At 41.0% G+C, this 21,142-nt stretch overlaps 2 protein-coding genes across 10 annotated transcripts in view; one reads left to right on the plus strand and one right to left on the minus strand.

Annotated features, from left to right (window-relative positions):
* The window catches only part of LOC110496189 (chloride channel protein 1), a 28,085-nt gene extending 22,159 nt beyond the window's left edge, over positions 1-5,926 (plus strand). For both annotated transcript variants that reach the window (XM_021571936.2, XM_021571937.2), the window contains exons 18-23: positions 235-316; positions 512-594; positions 3,419-3,466; positions 3,749-3,853; positions 4,038-4,124; positions 4,338-5,926. In XM_021571936.2, the coding sequence (XP_021427611.2) occupies positions 235-316; positions 512-594; positions 3,419-3,466; positions 3,749-3,853; positions 4,038-4,124; positions 4,338-4,826 (894 nt within the window). In that variant the 3' untranslated portion in view covers positions 4,827-5,926. The remainder of the gene's footprint in view (positions 1-234; positions 317-511; positions 595-3,418; positions 3,467-3,748; positions 3,854-4,037; positions 4,125-4,337) is intronic.
* A 4,110-nt stretch (positions 5,927-10,036) lies between these two features.
* LOC110496190 (protein FAM131B) overlaps positions 10,037-21,142 on the minus strand; it is a 30,005-nt gene continuing 18,899 nt past the window's right edge. For all 8 annotated transcript variants that reach the window (XM_021571941.2, XM_021571940.2, XM_021571939.2 and 5 more), the window contains 3 exons: positions 18,066-18,394; positions 13,222-13,470; positions 10,037-10,555 (listed from right to left, as the gene is read on the minus strand). In XM_021571941.2, the coding sequence (XP_021427616.1) occupies positions 10,340-10,555; positions 13,222-13,470; positions 18,066-18,394 (794 nt within the window). In that variant the 3' untranslated portion in view covers positions 10,037-10,339. The remainder of the gene's footprint in view (positions 10,556-13,221; positions 13,471-18,065; positions 18,395-21,142) is intronic.

Here is a 21,142-nt window from a genome sequence, read left to right on the forward strand (position 1 = left end):
ACTAGGTTCTACATGGGTCTACATGCAACTTTTTTTCATCCAAGAAGGTTCTTCGGAGGGTTCTAAAATGATTATTTGTTTGGTGACAAAGTTCTACCTGGAACCAGAAAGTGTTCTTCTATAGGGGCAAGCTGGAATACACTTACTGAAGCGTCATGTGGCAAGGAACTTATTGCATTATGTCATTATTCAAGCTGTGAATGTGATGAATTACTGTTTTGTTCAATTTCCCAGAGCACCCCAGTTCAGGAAGAACGAAATGGCCCCCTGCCGTCCCCTAAACCGCAGGAGCCCTCGTCCAATCACACAGCTCCTGGTGAGTTGAACCATCTCTCTGGAACAATACTTCTATGGGTGCCTGGCAACAGTCCCCTATTATTATTCAGCTTATTGCATATTCATATTACTATACAGCTTTGAATTGTTTAGTTATCAATCTCAACATCAAGATACCTTTGTAGAAGACTTTTGACCCTCGTCCATCAAATCTTTTATCTTTTGTCCTTTTCAGACAAGGGCACTCTTCAGTCCGTTAGGAGGACACTATGGAATATATTCTCCTCCCAAGACAAACCGGCAGAGGGACAGTCACAGGTAGTTTATAACTGTGTGTGTACAGGGTTTCTGTTTCTGTACCTGTGCGTGACTGTACGCTGGTGCTTGTTTTTCGGTAATTGACCAACTTCAGTTAAACTACAATCATTTCATTTCATTCAGTTTTTTTTTCTGTGAGTTCAATGCACATTTTCTCTAGAGATAAATCAGATCAAGCCTGAACTGTGCGATGTAGTGGGGAGTTCTAGTTTCCCACAGGCCAATACTCTACTTAGTTAAGCGCAAGAAAACATGGTAATTAACTACAATTACCATAATCCATTGCGCGCCTACTTGTCCGGTCCATGTGGTAGAGATGAGATGACTTGGAATTATATAATGAAGTCAACAACAAAAAAACGAATGTAATATACAAAACATTAGGAACACCTGTTCTTTCCATGACATGACCAGGTGAATCCAGGTGAAAGCTATGATCCTTTATTGATGTCATTAATGTTAAATCCACTTCAATCAGTGTAGATGAAGGGGAGGAGACAGGTAAAGAAGGATTTTTAAGCCTTGAGACATGGATTATGTGTCATTTTTTTTTTTTACCTTTATTTAACTAGGCAAGTCAGTTAAGAACAAATTATTATTTTCAATGACGGCCTAGGAACAGTGGGTTAACTGCCTGTTCAGGGGCAGAACGACAGATTTGTACCTTGTCAGCTCGGGGGTTTGAACTTGCAACCTTCCGGTTACTAGTCCAATGCTCTACCCACTAGGCTACCCTGAGAGTGAATTGGCCAGACAAAATATGTAAATGCCTTTAAACGGGGTATGGTAGTAGGTGCCAGGTGCACCAGTTTGAGTGTGTTAAAACCTCTGCAGGATTGGTGCCCCCCCCCACAGGACGGTTAATCTAACATAGGCTAATGTGATTAGCGTGAGGTTGTAAGTAACACAAACATTTCACAGGACATAGATATATCTGATGTTGGCAGAAAGCTTAAATTCTTGTCAATCTAACTGCACTGTCCAATTTACAGTAGCTATTACAGTGAAACAATACCATTATGTTGTTTGAGGAGAGTGCACAATTATGAACTTGTATTAATAAACCAATTTGGCACATTTGGACACACACAACATTTTGAACATTTTGAACAGAATGGTTCATTGGATCAGTCTAAAACGTATCTTTTACCAGATCTAATGTGTTCTATTCTCCTACATTAATTTCACATTTCCACAAACTTCAAAGTGTTTCCTTTCAAATGGTATCAAGAATATGCATATCCTTGCTTCAGGTCCTGAGCTACAGGCAGTTAGATTTGGGTATGTCATTTTAGGCGAAAACTGAAAAGATGGGGCAGATCCTTGTTGAGGTTTTATGAACTACAATGCTGCTAGGTTTTTCACACTCAAGTCTCCCATGTGTATCAAGAATGGTCCACCACCCAAAGAACCTCCAGCCAACATGGGCCAGCATCCCTGTGGAACGCTTTCGACACCTTGTAGAGTCCATGCCCCAACGAATTGAGGCTGTTCTGAGGGCAAAAGGGGGTGCAACTCAATATTAGGAAGATGTTCCTCATGTTTTGTACACTCAGTGAAATGGGCATCACTGCCGTCATGGGACTTTTATTAATTGTTTTATTCTGTGTTGTTACAGCATTCAAACCACATAATGCATAATGCATTTAATGTGAAAAATTATAATAATCGAAAACCTCAATTAATTTTTTCATAATCGAATTAAAACCAAACCAACCTCAAAAAGCACTAATCGCTCAGCACTACTGTATGCACACCAAGGTCTTCCTGATGATCACTAAAGTATTTATGGAGTCGAGAATTTGAACAGCAAATTAATTACTGAGGTAATGAGCCGTTGAGATGTCGATGGCGTCTCTCCTTGGCGGTTCCATTGAAAACCATATTTCAAGGAAATATGAATATTTAGCCATTATATTTGCATGGGATGAATCTTATTACTGGGCTCTGTTCTTTATGTAATCACACTTCTTTATCTAATTGAGTGTGACAAATGAATTCACAAGACTTGCAAATGGAGATTGTTCAGAGAGGCTCCCTAGTCAAACATATTTCCTCTTAAGTTCTCTCATATGGAAATCAGCATATTAAATATGGTCATTATTTGCCTGGTATGACTGGTTGGCTTTTCACATTTACCAATTTATACTGCAAATATGAAAAACAATGTATGCTAATGATACAGTTCAATCTCTCTATTCAATGGTGATCATAATATTTTGCCATTGATTTGTAGTTTTACAGTTTTCTACTGGATAGGCCAGCCTTTGATTGGAATTGTACACCCCAAACGTGTGACTATCTCATTCTGAAAAGCCAAATCCGTGACTATTTTATACTCAAGGATGCGCTTGTAAGTATTGGGAAATGAATTGGATCCATACGTTTCCTGCTGCACAAATGACTGTCCCATCAATTTTCCCACACAAACCCTTTGTATTTGTAGTCTTCCACTGGCTAGCACAGCCACTGCTGGGGTTGGGGTTAATGTTGGGGTTGAATTGTGCACCCTAAACTCATCTGAAAAGTTATGTTTCACACACACAACCAGGCTTTTTAAAAAGTATATAGTATATCCACGAACATGCAGCCCACACAAAACATGTTATTCTTCACACTGTACTCAACCAAATAAGGTACATAACTCAATATGTTTGGAAGAGACAAATATGAGTGATTGGAACAGTGATTGGAACAGCGACAAATGGAACAGCGACAATCAGCTAGGTTATGGGACGAGGGAAAATGTGTGCATGACGTGAGTCAGAAAGTGTCTTATCTTACACCCCCCCCCCCCCCCCCCCCCGCTATTTTCTCTCATCAGGAGCCTTGCGCCAACCCTCTCCTGTCCGATACGATGACACCAGAAGAGGTAACTGATCTCATTTCGGTCGACTTGTGAGGTCCCAAGAACTTTTACGTCCCCTGATGCAATACCAAATGATTAGAGTAGGCTGCCTTGTACATTTTCAAACACGTTTGTCCTTGTCAAAAGAGTCTGGCCTAGAATGTTGAAACCCATAAGAAGGTTAAAAGGTGTCAACAACCCTAAATCTCTTATGGAGGCAGTTGACGTTGAAGGTTGCGCTTTAGAGGAAATTTAGCCAATTACAGCGTTGTGTTTCTTCAACTTGTGTCTTATTGGCTGGTGCAGATCAAAGAATGGGAGGAGGCTGAGATGGACAAGCCAATGGAAATTGATCAGATCCGAATAGATCCTTCCCCTTTTCAGCTGGTGGAGAGGACCTCGCTACACAAGGTTGGTTTGAAGGGCTGCCAACTCATACCAATACGGAGATACAGTATATGACATCATGTCTAGACACAACTGAAATACAACCGATAGTAGATTTGCTCAGAACAGAAGCCATAGCAGAATGCTGAACCTAAAGCAGTTAGAAGTGGGGTCTAATTTGACGTCTGACCTTTTATGCCTGTCTCAGACCCACACACTCTTCTCATTACTGGGCCTGAGTCATGCCTATGTCACCAGTATCGGAAAACTGGTGGGTGTTGTGGCACTTAAAGAGGTAAGAAAATGTAATCTTCTAATTTTCACTTTCTTTTATCGCTCTCTCTTTCCATTTAACAGTTTTTCCATTAACTTTTGCTTGAACCTTACAATTTAGTAAGTCGTTATTGCCTTATGAATCTTACTTATTATGCTATTTTCATGTAATTCAATGTTGTGTTCTTCTGTGTCCCCTCTCTTTCCCTATCCCCACTACCCTATTCTCCCCCAGCTCCAGAAGGCCGTTGAGGCCTCTACGCATAGCGGGGTCCGGCTACGCCCCCCCCTGGCCAGCTTCCGCAACATCAGACGGAAGTCATCCAAGCCCCAGACAACCTCAGCCCCCGCCTCCCCCACCGCCCCCTCCTCTCCTCTCTCCCCCGCTCCCGTCGTCCCCCACGCCCCTGCACCGCCACCTCCCCCGACACAGGAGGAGGAAGAGATGGCGGTGTGGATCGAGGGCACGAGGCGTGAGGTAGCGGAGGTGAACAGCAGTAGTAGTAGCAGCAGCAGCGGAACAGGGAGCAGCAGTAGCAACAGTAGCCCTTCGCTACCCCACTCGTTGCCCCTCTCCCTCCCGCTCACCTCGCCCCTCTCCATTCCCCTCACTGTCGCCCTCTCCGTCCCCCTTGCTGCCTTCTCCACCCCCCTCCCCGCCCTCCGGGCTGCCTCAGAGCAGCAAGTGGAGGAGGAGGAGAGTAATGATGAGGAGCCCATCTAGCCTTATGAGTGCTGTTTTTTTTATAACATGTTTTTTTTTTTATATGGTGTGAATTTCTCTTTTAGTCTTTCTCTCTCTCACCTTCGAGCTTTCCTTCTCTTTCCTCTCTCGGTGAATGATGTCTGTGAATCCATGAGGAGAAATAATCTGGGCTCCATAGTAGTACTTGACTTTTTAAGATCATTGGTTTTATTTTGATTTTTTAACTTAACCTTTATTTAACCCACCTTTATTTAAACAGGAGACAATGGCTACCGGTGGTGTTTCAATAGCTATAGATTCAATGAGGCCCACCTTGTGAGGGAGTTCTATGGTCACCATGCTGGGTTGATAGATGACAGTGTTAAATCAGACTGACAACAGCCAACTCAGATGTAATGATGCTAGAGATTTTTTACTTAATAATGCTATGGCTACAAACGGAACAGCCACCATCCATCCCCCTTTGTAATTTAGATTAATCGCTCACTTGATGATAACACAAAACAAACACATGCTGAATGATTTTATGATGGTGAATTTTCCTACCCCCCCCCCCCCCCCCCCCTCAAAAAAAAATACAAACTGGGGAGTGTTCTTTAGGCATTAGATGGAGGAAAATGGACTGAAACAGGAGGGACTGTCTCAGGAAATAAGAAATGCTCATATTTGTTTTACGTTGCGAAACATCGTAAACTGTTACTCTTTGCATGCCCTAATGAACAAAACCCGATGTTCTTCTGACACCACTGAGCACAGAAGAAAAACGAAACGGTATGACACAGGGTTTTATGTGAACAGTAGTTGAATTATGAATGAACCTCTTTCTCTCTGGCTCTTTCTCTCTGGCTCTTTCTTCGCTCTCGCTCTACTTCAAACAGTTTCTCAGGTTGCTCCCTATGTCTTTAAACCTGCAGATTTGAGACAGAGGAATCTTTGCTGTCTGTTAAATGAAAAGAATTTCTATTATATTTGGTCAGTCAGTTTTTTTATGTCTGAATGTACAGTATGTATGTTTATCTGTCTATCTTTAGTCGTGTATTTATTTATCTTTTGTAGAGACGATTTTTCTCTGAATGTATAAAACGATGACTAATGTAGCTAATAAAAGGTTAGTAACTTATCTGCCAAATTATTTATTGTTGTGATTATTCAATGCATATGGATATAGAACAACAAAAAAAAACGAATACAACTATTATACAACTATTACTACAAAAGTTAACGCTACTTACATTAAATGAACATAGGCTTTTTGAGTAAACGTTTTACTAAGTGACATGCCTGTTAATTTAAAGCAACAGAGGCATCTTTGTCATATTGATGAATTGGTGAACAAATTGGTGGTTCCCAGCTCCACTCCCACACGTCAGTCTTTTTCTGTCTCTCACTTCCATTGTAATCAACGTTACAGGCAGTTAAACAATGTCCTCCAACAGAACAATTAGTCAGTTATAAAGAAACCGACAGAGGGTAGTGAAGCCTACAGTAAGGCGCCAGTAACAAAACCAGAAAAGCCATACTGTTTACAGGACTGTAAACGCTCCAGATTTCATAGCATTGTGGGCGAAACTGATGGATTCCAAAATTCAATGAATAAATGTTGTTCCCTTTTAATACTTTTCAGCTCTGTCAGAATTAATGGGATATTTGAGTTGTCCTTTATCCATGGTGGATGTGAGTGACCCAGTATACTCTAAATCTCAACCCAGCCTGGCAAGCATACAGAATTGAATTGAGAATGTCTAATAAATTCCAATTAAATTATTGAATTTGAATTGAAGTAGTAAACAGGATACAGAATTGCAATTTAAAAAGTAATTAAAGGAAATGTAATTGAATTCTGTGAAATTCAAAAGTCTCTTCAATTCTATATTTGGTGTAGTCTATACAAAAATACATTGTGTACATAACATCAATCATGAAAATAGATTTGGCTATTCTAAGCACTAAGGTTAAAAGAGTATTTAAAAAAAAACATTTCTTTAAACTAGGCAAGTCAGTTAAACAATGACCGCCAAACCCTAACGATGCTGGGCCAATTGTGCGCCACCCTATGGGACTCCCAATCACGGCAGGTTGTGATACAGCCTGGAATCAAACCAGGGTCTGTAGTGACCCTCTAGCATTGAGATGCAGTGCCTTAGACCGCTGCACCACACTTTTCCAGAGAAAAGTGTGACCTGTCAGACTCAATGAAACTCGTGTTTTATGATTGAGTGGAATTTCTTTGAATTGCACTGAATTAAATTCTACTTCCTGTCACTCAAACTCAAGTACAAATTCTAAATCCTGTGGGATGTGGCCAATTCAATTAGAATTTAAACTTATGAGTTGAATGGGAGTCAAAATTCTAGTTGAGGAACAATGGGAAAATTATTCTGCTTTGAAAGTTGATAAACTTGTAACCCACACTTTTAAGAAAATGGACCTTGAATGTTCTGGTACACCTACTGGAGATATATTCTTTATCTGCAACTATTCAGCATCGTTCACACCCTCTTAAGCCTTAGTACCACCCATCTCTTTAAGGATTCACATGTGAGGCATGTAGCTAACTTGATGGGTCATGTAAACATCTGGCGAATTGGAGACTTGTTTAGACATGTAGCTAGCTAGCAAACAATAAAAACAGATTGTCATAGCTTGCTACCATGCATGAAATGCTGTGGTATGAATCTGTAGGTAGCTAAATGTCACGACTTCCGCCGAAGTCGACTCCTCTCCTTGTTCGGGCGTCGTTCGGCGGTTGACGTCACCGGCTTTCTAGCCATCGCCGCTCCATTTTTCATGTATCCATTTGTTTTGTCTTCTTCCCTGCACACCTGGTTTTCATTCCCCAATCAATTCATATGTATTTATTCCTCTGTTCCCCATCATGTCTTTGTGTAGGATTGTTTTGCGTTACGTGTATTTTGACATTGTGGATATCGTTACGAGCATTATTTTTTGTCTATGTTCTGTGTTTTGGGCACATTTTTCTGTTACTTTGTACTGTCATTTTGACCTGAATAAAAAGTGAGCCTGTTCACAACACTCTGCTCTCCTGCACCTGACTTTGCCTCCAATACACAATCCTAAGACTAAAGTTAACCAACTAAGTTCAATGTTAGCAAGCTAGCTAACATTAGGCTATAACTAGCAATGCAAATGACTTTCTGAGATACTAATAATATTACTACACAGATCATACACGTAACGTTAGCTAGTGAGCCAGCAAGCTAATGTTCACCAGCTAGCTAACCATACACTTAACTTGCAATGAAAAAAACTTTGACTAAATTTGAAACTTATAATATCCAAAAATGTAGCTTAATAATATCTGAAAATGTAACTAGACTCTTAGCCGTATACATGGATGAAAGCTACATGGCAGACTGGAACCCCTTTAAGTAAGAAATCCTGTGTCGTTTCCGTTTTGTTTGTACAGCTTGTTTGGCCCGTTGTGTGAAGTCACTCCGGTTCACACTGACCGTTTGCAGAAAGTAGTCCATCACCACTTTTTCCCACTGATCTTTGTCGATTGCGCCTGCTATATTCAGGTCAGCAATGTTGTTGAGAGCAGTAGCAGGTTTTGCAGTTCTCCGTGGCTAAACATATCTTTCAAAAAAACTGTGGTGGCAAGGATTATCTACACATACTAAGCAGCTCATGTTATAGACAGAAGCGTGCTACATGACAGACCAATCCGAGCTCATCTATCGGCATGTCCAGCCTATCCATTATCTTAGCCAATCATGGCTAGTGGGAAGGTTCTTGCCTTTTTCCGTTAATTAACAAACTAGGCTTGTAATTTAACAATTATATTCATATTTACAGATAGTATAACAAGTTTGTTATTCAGGTACATGAAAGTTCACATGTTCCAGAAGGCATTTCTGCCCCAAAACACATTTTGAGTAACAACAAAAATACATGTTAAAATCGCTCTCTTGTGAAGTAGTGATGTGCGGACCTACGCCCAGCTTCCTGAAACAGTCACAAATTATCCATCATTTTTGTGCGTGTGTGTAATCTCGGAAACCAATAACTAAAATCTTGTGTCAGATGCTCAGTGAAGTTCTGGGGGGGGGGGGGGGGGGGGGGGGGGGGGGGGGATACACTACAACAAGGAGAGGAAGCTCCACCCCCTCTCTCTGCAAGTTTCAGACAAGTATATGGGCCAAATATCCCCTCCCCTTCAGAAATATTTATCACATTATTTTTTGGGGGGGTGGGGGTCATTTAGCAGACACTCTTATCCAGAGCAGTAGTGACTGCATACATTTGAGTTGTTTTCCCATACTCGTCCTCTGTGGGAATCAAACCCACAACCCTGGTGTTGCAAGAGCCATGCGTTACTAACTGAGCCACACAGGAGCCTTGTCCAAAATGATCAGTGACAGAAATCTGGACAAAGCCGCTTGTTGGTCGCGTCCCACAGCCTGTTGAAAGACGTTACGGTACCGTTTATGCTACGTGCGTCTGAGATTAGTTTGTGTGTGAAACTATTGAACACCACACACAATACCACTGCCGACAAGAATATGTTTTTCGAGAATATATTTTTGCATACATACATAAATACATACAAACTGTACATACATACATTCATACATTTGAACACTCACACATACATGCAAGCACACGCACACACACAGAAACACACACGGATAAATATTACTTTATTTCTTTTTTTGTTTTTATAAAAAATCATAATTACACTACCGGTCAAAAAGTTCTATAACACCTAGTCATTCAAGGGTTTTTCTTTATTTGTACTATTTTCTACATTTTAGAATAATAATGAACACATCAAAACTATGAAATAACACATGGAATCGTGTAGGCACCACCAAAGTGTTAAACAAATCAAAATATATTTGAGATTCTTCAAAAATGCATTCCAGGTGACTACCTCATGAAGCTCGTTGAGAGAATGCCAAGAGTGTGCAAAGCTGTCATCAAGGCAAAGGATGGCTACTTTGAAGAATCTCAAATATAAAATATATTTTGATTTGTTTAACACTTTATTGGTTACTACATGATTCCATATGTGTTGTTTCATAGTTTTGATGTCTTCACTAGTATTCAATGTAGAAAATAGTTTTAAAAAATAAAGAAAAACCCTTGAAGGAGTAGGTGTTCTAAAACTTTTGACCGGTATTGTATATATTATTACTTTGTATACATTTTACTATTAATGTTAAATTACTTTCAAAAGCATGCACTTTCTTTTGGTTGTCTTGTGATTCTCTGTAATGCACTGATCTTTTCAAAGCGTCCTTTTTCTTTCTCTATACTCCATTCTTTCAATTTTAATTCATTAGTTCAATATTACGGCAAAACAAGTCCTCACGTTTCTGCAAAACGACAGATTTGTCTTTAAAGTTCCCTTTTATCATTGTCTTATCCAATACTTTCTCCTCCAGGAAAAGTATTTTTGTTTTTTCTCAGTCCCAGAGTGGGTAAATAGCTGGATGTGGAGTAGAATAGCTTGATTGGTGGATTATGGATAAGTATATCCTGTTTGTCACTCTTTCTGACTATCCCCCTCAATTGGTCGCCACGGCAACAATAGACCCCTTGGCCACCTCTTCGCCCTTCTCCTCCAACGATTGGACAATGCAGGGTGTGACCACAAAGGGTATGCGTTCTGCCATTGGTTCTGGGCGTGCTAGTTGTGGACCGGTGCCTCCAATCGGGGTGGCGTCTTCTCTAAGCGGGGACGGGGTCAAAGTTGGTTCTAAGGTTAACGTAACCTCATCGTCCTATGAAAACAGTAAATGGATGGTTTACTGACTATACTGTACTTACCAAACTGTGAGGATCAGTCAAAAGGCACTACCTGTGGGTACATCATAAATCCATGACCCATGTATTACCTTTGAATGACATCTTGTGGCTGGAGGACTTTGAAGTAAATCACTTGTAGTAGCCAGGACAAACATAAAATCAATAAACCATAGTACCTTTTTTTTTTGGCTCATTCAATAGTTTTACCTGATAAAGTAGAATCCTGTTCAAATCTAATGTTAAATGTACCATTTATATTGCTAAAATATGTATTTTTAAATACTATTGCTGCTTCCTGTTGTCATGGCTTTTTGATATATGGCCGAGTGTCAAAATACTAAATTCACCAAACTGAGGTAAAAAAAGGATGTGTATTTCCTGGAATTCTTGTGTGGTTAAAACGTTAATCTGTGTAATGTAACACTACGTTCTGTTCACCATAGGGAACTTAGCGTAATACAGTGGCTTGCAAAAGTATTCACCCCCTTGGCATTTTTCCTCTTTTGTTGCCTTCCAAACTGGAATTAAAATAGATTTTGGGGGGGTTGTATAATTCGATTTACACAACATGCCTACCACTTTGAAGATGCAAAATATTTTTTCTTCTGAAACAATATTACACACACACACACACACCTTTTGCAATTGCAAGTCTCTTGGGATATGTCTCTTGGCACATCTGGCCACTTGGATTTTTGCCCATTCTTCAAGGCAAAACTGCTCCAGCTCCTTCAAATTGGATGAGTTCCTGCTGGTGTACAGCAATCTTTAAGTCATACCACAGATTCTCAATTGGATTGAGGTATTGGCTTTGACTAGGCCATTCCAGCACATTTAAATGTTTCCCCTTAAACCACTCGAGTGTTGCTTTAGCAGTATGCTTAGGGTCATTGTCCTGCTGGAAGGTGAACTTCCGTGTCCCAGTCTCAAATCTCTGGAAGACTGAAACAGGTTTCCCTCAAGAATCTCCCTGTATTTAGTGCCATCCATCATTCCTTCAATTCTGACCAGTTTCCCAGTCACTGCCGATGAAAAACATCCCCACTGCATGATGCTGCAACCACCATGCTTCACTATGGGGATGGTGTTCTCGGGGTGATGCGAGGTGTTTGGTTTGCTCCAGACATAGCATTTTCCTTGATGGCCAAAAAGCTACATTTTTGTCTCATCTGACCAGAGTACCTTCTTCCATATGTTTGGGGAGTCTCACACATGCCTTTTGGCAAACACCAAACATGGTTGCTTAGTTTTTTCTTTATTAAGCAATGGCTTTTTTTTTCTGGACACTCTTTCGTCAAGCCCAGCTCTGTGGAGTGTATGGATTAAAGTGGTCCTATGGACAGATACTCCAATCTCCGCTGTGGAGCTTTGCAGCTCCTTCAGGGTTATCTTTGGTCTCTTTGTTGCCTCTCTGATTAATACCCTCCTTGCCTGGTCTGTGAGTTTTTGTGGGCTGCCCTCTCTTCGCAGGTTTGCTGTGGTGCCATATTCTTTCAATTTTTTTATAATGGATTTAATGCTGCTCCGTGGGATGTTCAAAGTTTCATATATTTTTTATAACCCAACCCTGATCTGTACTTCTCCACAACTTTGTCCCAGACCTGTTTGGAGAGCTCCTTCATCTTCACGGTGCCGCTTGCTTGGTGGTGCCCCTTGCTTAGTGGTGTTGCAGACTATGGGGCCTTTCAGAACAGGTGTATATATACTGAGATCATGTGACACTTAGATTGCACACAACTGGACTTTATTTAACTAATTATGTCACTTCTGAAGGTAATTGGTTGCACCAGATCTTATTTAGGGACTTTTCAGTTTTTTAATTTGTAGATAATTTTTCATTTCACTTCATCAATTTGGAATATTTTGTGTATGTCCATTACATAAAATCTAAATAAAAATCTATTTAAATTACAGGTTGTAATGCAACAAAATAGTAAAAACGCCAAGGGGGATTGTCACGAACCTCGCCGAAGATGGTGCCTCTTCCTGTTCGGGCGGTGCTCGACGGTCGTCGTCGCCGGCCTATTAGCTGCCATCGATTCCCTTTCTGTTTGTTTTGGTTATTGGGTAATTGGGTACACCTGTTTTGTATTAGGGTTTGTTTGTAGGGTATTTAAGGACACTAGGCCCGCTGGGTATTTGTGCGGGCTTGTTTTTTGTTACTCTGTGATTGATGGTGCGATTTATTCGAGTCTTTATTCTCCGGACTATTTTTGTCCTGTTGTTTGGACTGGCACGCCCTGTGTGTTGGCGTGACTGTTTTGTTGCGCTGGTGAATAAATTTGACAAACGACAGAACTCTGCTCTCTGCGCCTGATTCCACCCACCACTCCTAGTTGATCGTAACAGGGATGAATACTTTTGCAAGGCACTGTATAACATCATTACATATGTCAAAGTAATTCAATATTTGAATACATTATGATAGTAAATGTACCAAACTCACACCTTTTTACAACAATGACATCTATTTCTTCCTACTTTATTTATTATTTCTGCCTACTTGTAAGGCCTGCTGTTAATATTGACAATGCTTAGTACCATTAGGCATCAATGCGTATGATAATATTGATGATATCTAAAACATTACAAAAACCACTAGTCTTAAAATCAACACATTTTCTTCAACCACATGGCTCACCTTAGTCTCCTCCTCTTCCTGTTGCTCTGAAATGCATTCGCTCTCCTCCTCTGGCTCCTCCCCCAAGGTCTCGACCACACCAACAACCATGTCAGCCATTGGCCCGCTCGTGTGTCCCACAATCTCCACCTGCGCAGAGCCCCACAGGTCAGCCAGGCGAGGATGAGTGGGCAGGCCTAGACTGTGAATGGTGCTGTTGGGTGTGGCTTGGAGGGAGTGGTTTGCACTGTGTAGTCTGTGTTCCATTGCCTGTAGATAGGGAACACAGTTCATTCACATTTTTTCATGACACAAAAAATAACATAATCAAGAAACCTCCCCATGACCCGATAGCTCATGGCTAGTGGGAGGAATGAGTCATCTGTTGCTCTTGGCTACAATTATTTCTGTATTTAATTAGTAGGACTAGCATTGGTAACATTACATTAGCAGTAAGAAGGTTAAAAACATTGCATACATTTTTTTACTAATAACCAGTGGCGACCCGTCATTCAGGGCAGAGCCCCACCTGTTTTGAGCCCCACCAGTTTTGAGCCCCACTTGTTTAGCTAATATTTTTTTTCCTGTCTTGCATGTTATTTTGGTATTAATACGTGTCACATATCAGTTTGCAAACGATGTAAAAAAAAAAACATTGAGTTAATAAAGGCCAAGTGTCAAAACACTAACAATACTAACGTTACCAAACTGAGGTAAAAAGGATGTGTATTTCCTGAAATTATTGTATGGTGAAAATGTCTGTGTAATGTAGTAACACGTTCTGTCGTGGATTCTTTTTTTGCTTTGTTGAGTAAGGCAGCTTCAAAATGCAGGTGTTTCAGCCTAGCTCAGTGCTTTCTGTGGTGGAGAGGCAGCCAGCGGAAAATATGGAGCGTAAGGAGTGGTAATGTTCCCTAGTTGCACCGTGATTGGCTCAGCGTTCTGTCACTCATGGGGACACTATGTCAACGCCAAATCTACGGGGAGAGCTTGAAAATGCAAGTCCCTTCGGTACTCCATATAGTTACATTAGAAGTGCCCATCCAAGAAGGCGGTCATTGGCCACAGACAAAATTACGTCAAATTATGTTATATTTACAGTAGCTTTGATTGGACTGACATCATACTTTCAAAATCTTAGCTAGCAAGCTAGCAGTCATCATCATGAATCAAGTTGACAATCTACTGGCAAATCCTTTTCAATCCTTGTCATATGAAGATGAAATTATGAAGAGAAATTCTAGATAAAACGTAGCGGTGCTCATCGACCATTGGACATAAACAGTACACAACAAGTTGGAAATCGCAAAATTGAGTGGTTTGGAAGCAATCCGTGGCTAACTGCAACCATTGCAAAGGAATCCCTAGCCTGCTATTCAGTGGAGTGGATGTGTGGTCCAAGTCTGGGTTTAAGGGTATCTTTTCTAAGCTTCAAAGGATAATCATTCAACATTGGCAATGCAGTCAATCTAGCATGACTTATGTTGCATTCAAAACAACTGTAAACTTGGAACTGGGAAATCTCAGACTTCAGCGAGTTCAAGAAAACTGGGAAAACATGTTTTGAATGGTCATTCAACTTGGAATTCCAAGTCGGGATCTCGGGCCTCTTTCTAGAGCTCTAACCTGAAGATCAATTACGTCATGATTCAACCTTTAGATGGTGGCAGAGAAGAAGGGTGACGTTTTACGTGTTCCTATATGTTAAAAGATTTTATAAAGGTTTAAGATAAATGATTAAAGAATTATACCCGGAAACTTAACCATTAGGTATTAGAGGTTATGTAGCATGGACATGGAGTAATTCAAAATAATAAACACTAAACACAGGTCCAACTAGGTTGGGAAGAGAGGAATGTATGAGTGTGCCGAAAGTAAACAAAGAGGGGCCTTAACCTATGTTTGAACCGACCCGGCTATAACTCTGGGGAGACATGATAGGACAGGGAGAGCCCCTCCAGGGTTCCCTTATCTGGGGGGGACTGGAACTGTCAGCTGGGTAGTGATGAACTGTGGTGAGAATTGTAGCCTAAGGTTAGTGTGTTTGTATGTGTGTAGGTTAAGAGACTGTTATAAAAGGAACGTCTTTGTACAGTATATGCACAGGAGAGCTCTCGCTAATAAACTTGGATTTGACCAATTGTGAGCTGGGAATTCTGTCTGTTTCATTTAAAACCAGAACTTTACAAACTCTGGTTTGCAGACCTATACGGATAATTGAAATTTATGAACATTGATTACAAAATTCTTTATCACTATCCAATTGTGTTTTTTGTTTGTTTCTTTGCGTTGTTTGTAACTTCTTTAAAAAAAAACTTATTTGGTACATAATGTTGCTGCTACCGTCTCTTACGACCAAAAATAACTCTTGGATATCAGAACTGCGATTAGTCACCACGAAAAAAATCATTATTTTCAACTATGACAGACAAAATTATATATTTTTTTCCAGAAAATCACATTGTAGGATTTTGAATGTATTTATTTGCAAATTATGGTGGAAAATAAGTATTTGGTCACCTACAAACAAGCAAGATTTCTGGTTCTCCCAGACCTGTAACTTCTTCTTTAAGAGGCTCCTCTGTCCTCTACTCGTTACCTGTATTAATGGCACCTGTTTGTACTTGTTATCAGTATAAAAGACACCTGTCCACAACCTCAAACAGTCACACTCCAAACTCCACTATGGCCAAGACCAAAGAGCTGTCAAAGGACACCAGAAACAAAATTGTAGACCTGCACCAGGCTGGGAAGACTGAATCTGCAATAGGTAAGCAGCTTGGTTTGAAGAAATCAACTGTGGGAGCAATTATTAGGAAATGGAAGACATACAAGACCACTGATAATCTCCCTCGATCTGGGGCTCCACGCAAGATCTCACCCCGTGGGGTCAAAATGATCACAAGAACGGTGAGCAAAAATCCCAGAACCACACGTGGGGACCTAGTGAATGACCTGCAGAGAGCTGGGACCAAAGTAACAAAGCCTACCATCAGTAACACAGTACGCCGCCAGGGACTCGAATCCTACAGTGCCAGACGTGTCCCCCTGCTTAAGCCAGTACATGTCCAGGCCCATCTGAAGTTTGCTAGAGAGCATTTGGATGATCCAGAAGAAGATTGGGAGAATGTTATATGGTCAGATGAAACCAAAATATACATTTTTGGTAAAAACTCAACTCGTCGTGTTTGGAGGACAAAGAATGCTGAGTTGCATCCAAAGAACACCATACAGTGCCTTGCGAAAGTATTCGGCCCCCTTGAACTTTGCGACCTTTGCCACATTTCAGGCTTCAAACATAACGATATAAAACTCTATTTTTTTGTGAAGAATCAACAACAAGTGGGACACAATCATGAAGTGGAACGACATTTATTGGATATTTCAAACTTTTTTAACAAATCCAAAAACTGAAAAATTGGGCGTGCAAAATTATTCAGCCCCTTTACTTTCAGTGCAGCAAACTCTCTCCAGAAGTTCAGTGAGGATCTCTGAATGATCCAATGTTGACCTAAATGACTAATGATGATAAATACAATCCACCTGTGTGTAATCAAGTCTCCGTATAAATGCACCTGCACTGTGATAGTCTCAGAGGTCCGTTAAAAGCGCAGAGAGCATCATGAAGAACAAGGAACACACCAGGGGTTAGGGAGGGATTGGTCGGTAGGGATATGCTTGTCTCATCGCGCACCAGCGACTCCTGTGGCGGGCCGGGCGCAGTGCGCGCTGTAGCCTCCGACACATTGGTGCGGCTGGCTTCCGGGTTGGATGCGCGCTGTGTTAAGAAGCAGTACGGCTGGTTGGGTTGTGTATCGGAGGACGCATGACATTCAGCCTTCGTCTCTCCCGAGCCCGTACGGGAGTTGTAGCAATGTGACAAGATAGTAGCTACTACAACAATTGGATACCACGAAAAAGGGGTAAAATTCAAAAAAAAAAAAAAAGAAAGTCGGCGGCTGGTTGGGTTGTGTATGTCGTGTGGTAAACTGTTAATAATTTGATCCTTTTTCCCCTCATGACTGGTGCACTCTTTTAGAGAAATGTTATCAAATATTGTAAGAGCTTTCATTGTCTGCTTTTATTTATTTATCCTACGGTTCTGACTTGGTGTACAGGGAGAATACTGTAAGAACGGCCCATGTTCTGAATTCTGTCGCTGTACATTTCAAAATTGCTGAACAAATAGTTATATTGACTATGTCTGTCCTAGCTCACTCATTAATGTCTTAGTCAAAATTACGGATTGCCTCTCATCTGCTCGTCATCCCCTCATGCCATCGTTTGAACGTATCAATTGTCAGTAAAAACCACATTTGTTTAAGCTATGTTTTTTGAAAGGCCGTGAATGAGGCTGAATGAACTGTTTCGCTACAAGACAAGGCTCCGCTGATAGCCAGGTGTAGCAGTTGTAAGGTGTTGGGACTTTGCTGTTGGGACAGCTTTGTGTAGGCCATAATAGTTTGTGGGCACCGTTTGTCACCATTATAGTCCAATTAATGTATTGTTCAGTGTTGTGTTGTGTAGTGGCTTTGCTGGCATGCATCTAATTATATTTATTTGAGTTTTCCCACCAAGATTTACATGTTAAAATCACAACTGCTAATAACACTAGTGTCTCAGCAAACTGCTAACATACAATGGTTGTCAGTTAGACAGTTCCATGTTGTACTGTATTTGTATTTCATTGTATTTTATTAGGATCCCCATTAGCTGTTGCAAAAGCAGCAGCTATTCCTGGGGTCCACACAAAACATGAAACATAATACAGAACATCAATAGACAAGAACAGCTCAAGGACACTGAAACACTCACTCCACCAGGTGACAGTGATCTATGAGGCAGTCCAGTCCAGTCTGTCTCACCTGTTGCTGTTGGTAGAGCATTAGCTGCTGGTGCTGGTACAACTGGATCTGCTGCAACTGCTGGAGCTGCAGCTGGCTCTGCTGCTGCAGGGTGAGCTGTTGGGGCTGCTGCTGCTGCTGGATGTAGCCCCCCACATTGTCCACATCACCGTAGCCCTCACCGGGTGTCCCTCCTCCCCCACCTGCCATGACGTAGGCGGCCGGCGAGGCCACGCCCGAGGGATCGTTGCTAATTGGCTCCCAGGCGTCGGAGGAGGAAAGGCAGTAGAGGCCCTGGGCTACGTAGGTGTTGGGCCATACGTCGGCTGAGGAGTGATGCATCGCCTGGTCTGTTGTGTTAGGAAGGGATGAAGGGAGAAGTATATGTTTACATTTTGGATTAGATACAAGATATACACCGAGTGTACAAAACGTTAAGGACATCTGCTCTTTCCATGACATAGACTGACCATGTGAATCCAGGTGAAAACTATGATCCTTTTTGATGTCAGTTGTTATATCCACTTCAATCAGTGTAGATCAAGGGGAGGAGACAGGTTAAAGAAGGATTTTTAAGCCTTAAAACAATTGAGACATGGATTGTGTATGTGTTCCATTCAGAAGGTGAATGGGCAAGACAAAATATTGAATTGCTTTTGAACGAGGGCATTTTAGCAGGTGCCAGGTGCACCGGTTCGAGTATGTCAAGAACTGCAACGCTACTGGGTTTTTCCCACTCAACAGTTTCCCGTGTGTATTAAGAATGGTCCACCACCCAAAGGCCATCCAGTCAACTTAACACAACTGTGGGACGCATTGGAGACAACATTGGCCAGAATTCATGTTGACACCTTGTAGAGTCCATGCCCTGACGAATAGAGGCTGTTCTGAGGGCAAAAGGGGGTGCAACTCAATATTAGGAAGGTGTTTCGTTCTGTATACTCAGTGTGTACTGTAATATCAGTGCACAAAGCAGAGATTTTTGATGTATCACAGAGTTAAATTTTATTTTTGCTTTACAGCAAAGGCCCTTGAAGCAGCAGTATCACCAGATATCAGAAGATATTTACAGCAGCATCACCATTTCAGCAAGAAATACACTGGCAACTTACTTAAAGCTCAACATATCGAAAGGTGAAAATTAAAGCTCGCTTGACGATGAGCAAACCGTGTCTTGGTTATTACAATGTCTATACTAAGCAGATTTGATTTGGTCTCTGACTTGATAATAGCAGAGAATAGTCTCCCGTATGGTGCTGTTAATGAGAGCAAGGTTAAGTCCCGGTGTCAACCCTGCTCCCCCAGGGTCTTCTGTTACAACACAACACTACCCAACCAAACACCCCAGGGCCACAGCTGCCATCTTGACTTTCTCCGCAACATTTCTTCATACAGCCCTGATGCACCTCTAGCTGGCCTGTCAAATGAAGTGGAAAGGACATCAATCAAACCGGAGTAAATAAGCTCAATCAAAGTGTCTGGAAGCCTTCTACAGTAAAATATGGAGCAGCACAGTCCAGTCCAGAGTGGATGTGGAGCTCACAAGTCAATTACGATCAGTCTTCACAACTAAATAAGAGCTAAGTTATGTGGTTTTTGCATTTGGAACTAAAATTGTTGTTTAATAACCTCTTGAACCCATAGGGGCGCTGTGTCATTATTGGATAAAAAGACGTGCCCGTTTTAAGCGCAATATTTTGTCACGAAAAGATGCTTGACTATGCATGGAATTGACAGCCTTGGAAAGACACAACTCTGACGTCTCCAAAACTGCAAAGATATTATCTGTGCGTGCCCCAGAACTAATGCAACAGGCGAAACCAAGATGATGTTTCATACAGGAAATGCCCCGGATTCTGAAGGCGCTGTGTTCCAATGTCTCCTTATATGGCTGTGAATGCTCCAGGAATGAGCCTGCGCTTTCTGTATATTCCCCGAGGTGTCTGCAGCATTGTGACGTGTTTGTAGGCATATCATTGGAAGATTGACCATAAGAGACTACATTTACCTGGTGTCCCGCCCGGTGTCCTGTGTGCGTAATCAGTAAGTCCATGCGCGTTCCATTTCTTCAGAATTGAAAGTAAACTGCCACGATGGATTTTATCGTCGATAGATATGTGAAAAACACCTTGAGGATTGATTCTAAACATCGTTTGCCATGTTTCTGTCGATATTATGGAGTTAATTTGGAAAAAAGTTATCGTTTTAATGACTCTTTTTTTTTTTTTTTTTTTTTTTTTTTTTCCTTACCCAAACGTGATGAACAAAACGGAGTGATTAGTCGACACAAATAATATTTTTTGTAAAACGGAACATTTGCTATCTAACAGAGTCTCCTCATTGAAAACATCTGAAGTTCTTCAAAGGTAAATTATTTTATTTGAATGCTTTTATGGTTTTTTGTGGAAAATGTTGCATGCTGAATGCTAGGCTTAATGCAATGCTAGGCTATCAATACTCTTACACAAATGCTTGTTTAGCTATGGTTCAAAAGCATATTTTGAAAATCTGAGATGACAGTGTTGTTAACAAAAGGCTAAGCTTGAGAGCAAATAGATAAATTTCATTTCATTAGCCATTTTCATGAATAGTTAACGTTGTGTTATGCTAATGAGCTTGCTGATAGATTTACACAATCCTGGATACAGGGGTTTTTTCGTAGCTAAACGTGACGCAGAAAACGGAGCGATTTGTCCTAAACAAATAATCTTTCAGGAAAAACTGAACATTTGCTATCTGAGAGTCTCCTCATTGAAAACATCTGAAGTTCTTCAAAGGTAAATGATTTTATTTGAATGCTTTTCTGTTTTTTTGTGTAAATGTTGCCAGCTTAATGCTAACGCTAAATGCTACGCTAAATGCTACGTTAGCCATCAATACTGTTACACAAATGCTTGTTTTGCAATGGTTGAGAAGCATATTTTGAAAATCTGAGATGACAGTGTTGTTAACAAAAGGCTAAGCTTGAGAGCTAGCATATTTATTTCATTTCATTTGCGATTTTCATGAATAGTTAACGTTGCGTTATGGTAATGAGCTTGAGTCTGTATTCACGATCCCGGATCCGGGATGGGGAGATCAGAAAGGTTAAAAGTATA

This window comes from Oncorhynchus mykiss, chromosome 18 (genome assembly GCF_013265735.2).
Source record: "Oncorhynchus mykiss isolate Arlee chromosome 18, USDA_OmykA_1.1, whole genome shotgun sequence".
Classification (NCBI taxonomy): Eukaryota; Metazoa; Chordata; class Actinopteri; order Salmoniformes; family Salmonidae; genus Oncorhynchus; species Oncorhynchus mykiss.